This window comes from Mus caroli, chromosome 17 (assembly GCF_900094665.2).
Source record: "Mus caroli chromosome 17, CAROLI_EIJ_v1.1, whole genome shotgun sequence".
Lineage (NCBI taxonomy): Eukaryota > Metazoa > Chordata > Mammalia > Rodentia > Muridae > Mus > Mus caroli.
In genome coordinates this window covers 27,991,637-27,995,989 of record NC_034586.1, presented here as the reverse complement: position 1 = coordinate 27,995,989, position 4,353 = coordinate 27,991,637, and the positions used below count along the sequence as shown (strand labels likewise).

At 50.8% G+C, this 4,353-nt stretch overlaps 1 protein-coding gene and 1 long non-coding RNA gene across 2 annotated transcripts in view; one reads left to right on the top strand and one right to left on the bottom strand.

Annotated features, from left to right (window-relative positions):
• Positions 1–3,960, top strand: part of Notch3 (notch receptor 3) — a 47,772-nt gene extending 43,812 nt beyond the window's left edge. Inside the window, exons 32-33 of the mRNA XM_021186339.2 lie at positions 255–352; positions 1,874–3,960. Coding sequence (XP_021041998.1) covers positions 255–352; positions 1,874–2,914 — 1,139 coding nt within the window. The 3' untranslated portion in view covers positions 2,915–3,960. The remainder of the gene's footprint in view (positions 1–254; positions 353–1,873) is intronic.
• Positions 1–4,353, bottom strand: part of LOC110312608 — a 30,308-nt gene that overhangs the window by 18,600 nt on the left and 7,355 nt on the right. The window lies entirely within an intron of this gene.

Here is a 4,353-nt window from a genome sequence, read left to right as displayed (position 1 = left end):
AAAAAAAAAAAAAAAAGAATTGTATATGTGTGTGTGTGTGTGTGTGTATACACATACACAGATCCCATTACAGATGGTTGTGAGCCACCATGTGATTGCTAGGATTTGAACTCAGGACCTCTGGAAGAGCAGTCAGTGCTCTTAACTGCTGAGCCATCTCTCTAGTCCTTGCCAGGTCATTTTCTATACACTTCTGCCTGTTCTGTAATGGAGAACCTGACATGTGCCTGACGCTGATGTTTATCTCCTTACAGGGAAATCTGCCTTACACTGGGCTGCAGCTGTGAACAACGTGGAGGCTACCTTGGCTCTGCTGAAAAATGGAGCCAACAAGGACATGCAGGACAGCAAGGTGAGCCATTGGGGGCCTATAGTGCTACAGCCCCTGAATGTGACAAAGCAGAGTCAGGGAGGGATAAGCCTTTTAGGGGCATCCATCTTGCTTGCAGTCAGCTCTCAGGAGTGGGATTCTGGCCTGAAGGCTGTGAGAGCAAACTGTTGGAAGTCACTGTGTGACATCGAACGCAGTTGTCCCCATTGTGACAGGGGAAGCAGCAGCATCTACTCTAGCTGAGCTTGAGCAAGCCTACTTTTCTTCCTTCCTTCTTTCTTTCTTTTTGAGACTAACTTCCTACCTCAGGTTGGCCTTGAACTCACAATTCTCATATTTCTACGACCTAAATGCTGGTATATGCTCTCATGCCTGGCTTTTTCTTTTTCAATGATATATTTTATTTTATTATTATTATTATTATTATTATTATTATTTTTTTTGGTTTTTCGAGACAGGGTTTCTCTTTATAGCTCTGGCTGTCCTGGAGCTCACTTTGTAGACCAGGCTGGCCTCGAACTCAGAAATCCGCCAGCCTCTGCCTCCCGAGTGCTGGGATTTAAGGTGTGCGCCACCACACCCGGCTATATTTTATTTTTAAATAGTGTGTGCGTGTAGGTATGTGGACATGAGTTGCAGGTACCCTTGAAGCAAGAAGAGGGTGTTGAATCCCCCTAGAGCTGAATCTATAGGCAGTTGTGAGCTGCCCGTGTGGATACCAGGGATGGCACTGAAGTCACCAGGCTGAGTGACAAGTGTGGTTTCCCACTGTGCCGCCTTGCCAGTCCTTACATTGTTTCCTTCTCTTTTGGAGAGCATGTCTTACTGGTTAATTTAGCAAAAGCTGACCTCAAACTCTTGGTGAGTCTTCTGCCTTAGCCTCTCAAGTGCTGGGGTCATAGGCTCAGGTTCTCTCTTTGTCTGTCTCCATCTCTGTCTTTCCCTCCCTCTTTTCCTTTATTTATTTATTTATTTTTAAGACAAGGACTCACTTTGTAGACCAGGCTAGCCTAGAACTCAGGCTTTTTGCCTTTGTGTCCTGGATGGTAGGATTGAAGGTGTGCATGACCACCAGAACACCAACAACTCGCTTTTTAATCTTTTTTTTTTTTTTTTTTTTGTGGTTTTTCGAGACAGGGTTTCTCTGTATAGCCCTGGCTGTCCTGGAGCTCACTCTGTAGACCAGGTTGGCCTCCAACTCAGAAATCCGCCTGCCTCTACCTCCCGAGTGCCCAGCTTGCTTTTTAATCTTTTATAACTCTTTTTTAAAGTTTTATAACATCACCATGCAGTTTATTTTGATGACTGGAAGTTTTGATGCCCCTTTAAATTTTGTGCCTAAGGTAAGTCCTGGCCAGATGTGCCTGCTACAGGGACATGCTACAGGGAGAGCTTGTTTCTTCAACAGAGCTGGAATCCAAACTCAGGTCCATCTATTTCCAGGGTATCAACTCTTAGTTCTCAGGCTGCCCTAGAGATTAGAAAGCTAGGTGTTGGTCAGAGTGACTGACCTCCGTGGGTTCTGCTCCTCCCCCGCCTCAGGAGGAGACGCCGCTGTTCTTGGCCGCTCGGGAGGGCAGCTATGAGGCTGCCAAGCTGCTGCTGGATCATCTCGCCAACCGGGAGATCACAGATCACTTGGACAGGCTGCCCCGGGACGTGGCCCAGGAGCGGCTGCACCAGGACATTGTGCGGTTGCTGGACCAGCCCAGTGGACCTCGCAGTCCCTCTGGTCCCCATGGCTTAGGGCCATTGCTCTGCCCACCCGGGGCCTTCCTTCCTGGCCTCAAAGCAGTGCAGTCTGGGACCAAGAAGAGCAGGAGGCCACCTGGCAAGACCGGGCTGGGGCCACAGGGAACTCGTGGTCGGGGCAAGAAGCTGACACTAGCCTGTCCAGGACCTCTGGCAGACAGCTCTGTCACATTGTCACCGGTAGACTCGCTGGACTCACCACGGCCTTTCAGTGGGCCCCCTGCTTCCCCTGGAGGCTTCCCCTTGGAGGGCCCCTATGCCACCACGGCCACCGCGGTGTCCTTGGCACAGCTAGGCGCAAGTCGGGCGGGTCCTCTGGGGCGCCAGCCTCCTGGGGGCTGTGTGCTCAGCTTTGGTCTGCTCAATCCTGTAGCTGTTCCCCTCGACTGGGCCAGGCTGCCACCACCTGCCCCTCCAGGGCCCTCATTCCTACTGCCCCTGGCTCCGGGACCCCAGTTGCTCAACCCAGGAACCCCAGTTTCTCCCCAAGAGCGGCCTCCACCCTACCTGGCTGCTCCAGGACATGGAGAGGAATATCCTGCAGTAGGAACCCGCAGTAGCCCCACCAAGGCCCGCTTCCTGCGGGTTCCCAGCGAGCATCCTTATTTGACCCCGTCTCCTGAGTCCCCAGAGCACTGGGCCAGCCCGTCCCCTCCATCCCTCTCAGACTGGTCTGACTCAACACCTAGCCCAGCAACTGCTACCAGTGCCACAGCCTCTGGAGCCCTGCCTGCTCAGCCACACCCCATATCTGTTCCCTCCCTCCCTCAGTCCCAGACTCAGCTGGGACCCCAACCAGAAGTTACCCCCAAGAGGCAGGTGATGGCCTAAGTTCTTGGATTTGAGGGGTGCTGAAGTGACACTCCTCTATGACTTCTTTCTTCCTCCTTTTTAATCTTACTCTCATCCCTTTACCTCTGTTCCAGCCTTCCTGCACCTCTCTGTCTTGTAGTGTGACCAAGTTGGTCACCAGCCCAGACCCCCAGTCTTCCTTTATTTATAATGGGTAGGGGCTGACCTTTCACCACCTTGGCCCCCTAAGGGGTCTGGGACCTCCTTTTGATCCCTCTCCCTGCCTCAACTTCCTTTCTTCCTCCCCCCCCCCCTTTTTGCTTCTCATTTTCTCACACTCTGACAAGAGTGAGTTACTTTTTTTTTCTTTTTTACATTTTGTATAGAGACAAATTCATTTAAACAAACTTATTATTATTATTATTTTTTACAAAATATATATATGGAGTTGCTCCCTTCCCCCCGCTGCAAATTCCTCCAGCGCCCCCGTGGGGCTGAGTCTGTGGGCCCATTTGGCCAATCCGGACTCTGTGTACTGAGTACACAGATATGACTAGGGCTCCACGTACTGAGTATGTGGCCCTCGTATGTACCAAGTAGCCAGCCTTGGGCACACCCTCCCCTGGGGTCAGGGGACATTTGGGAGCCTCCTTCCCCTCCCCATCCCCCTTCCTCACTTCACTGCATTCCAGATAAGACTTGTAGACTCACTGGGAAAGGGGTCTTGTCTGATCAAAGCCTCTACTCCAGGCTCACCTCCCAGAGCCTGGCTCACCTTTTAGGGCCTGGGCTTGGGGGTGGGGGGGCATGTCAGGGGAGATGTATTTTGTATGCATTCCACTTGTAATTGTAAATACAGGGCAGAAAGTGGGAGTGGCTCTCCCTCTTACTGTTGTTCCCTTGGCTCAGCCTGCCTAATAAAAATGTTTTTAGGCTGTTTTTGTAATATGGCACCTGGTCACAGTCCGTTGTAGCTGAATTCCCAGGTCCTACACTGTACAACCCTCACCTTCCCAGTTCCCTTACCACCTAATAAAGGAATAGTTAATACCCAAGTGTCTGGTTTCTGTGCAAGGTCCAAAGTGGGGGTTTCTGGGTCTCTGCCTCCACAGGGCTAACTTGAACTCCCATCTTGGGGCAGAGCCATGTGCTTTGCCAGTCCACCCTTGACTCCTTTTTTGGTCAGGTATCTAGCTTCATTTCTGTTGCTTTAAGCAAATACCTAATAGAAAAGAAACTTCGGGGACAGAGGGACTTTTTCCTAACTAAAAATTCCAGGTTACAGTCCAACATTGTGAAGAAGAGGCAGGAACTTAAAATAGTTCACCACATCACACCACAGTCAAGAGCAGAGAAAGAAGTGAGTGGGTGCTTGCTTGACCACATCACACCACAGTCAAGAGCAGAGAAAGAAGTGAGTGGGTGCTTGCTTGACCACATCACACCACAGTCAAGAGCAGAGAGAAAGAAGTGAGTGG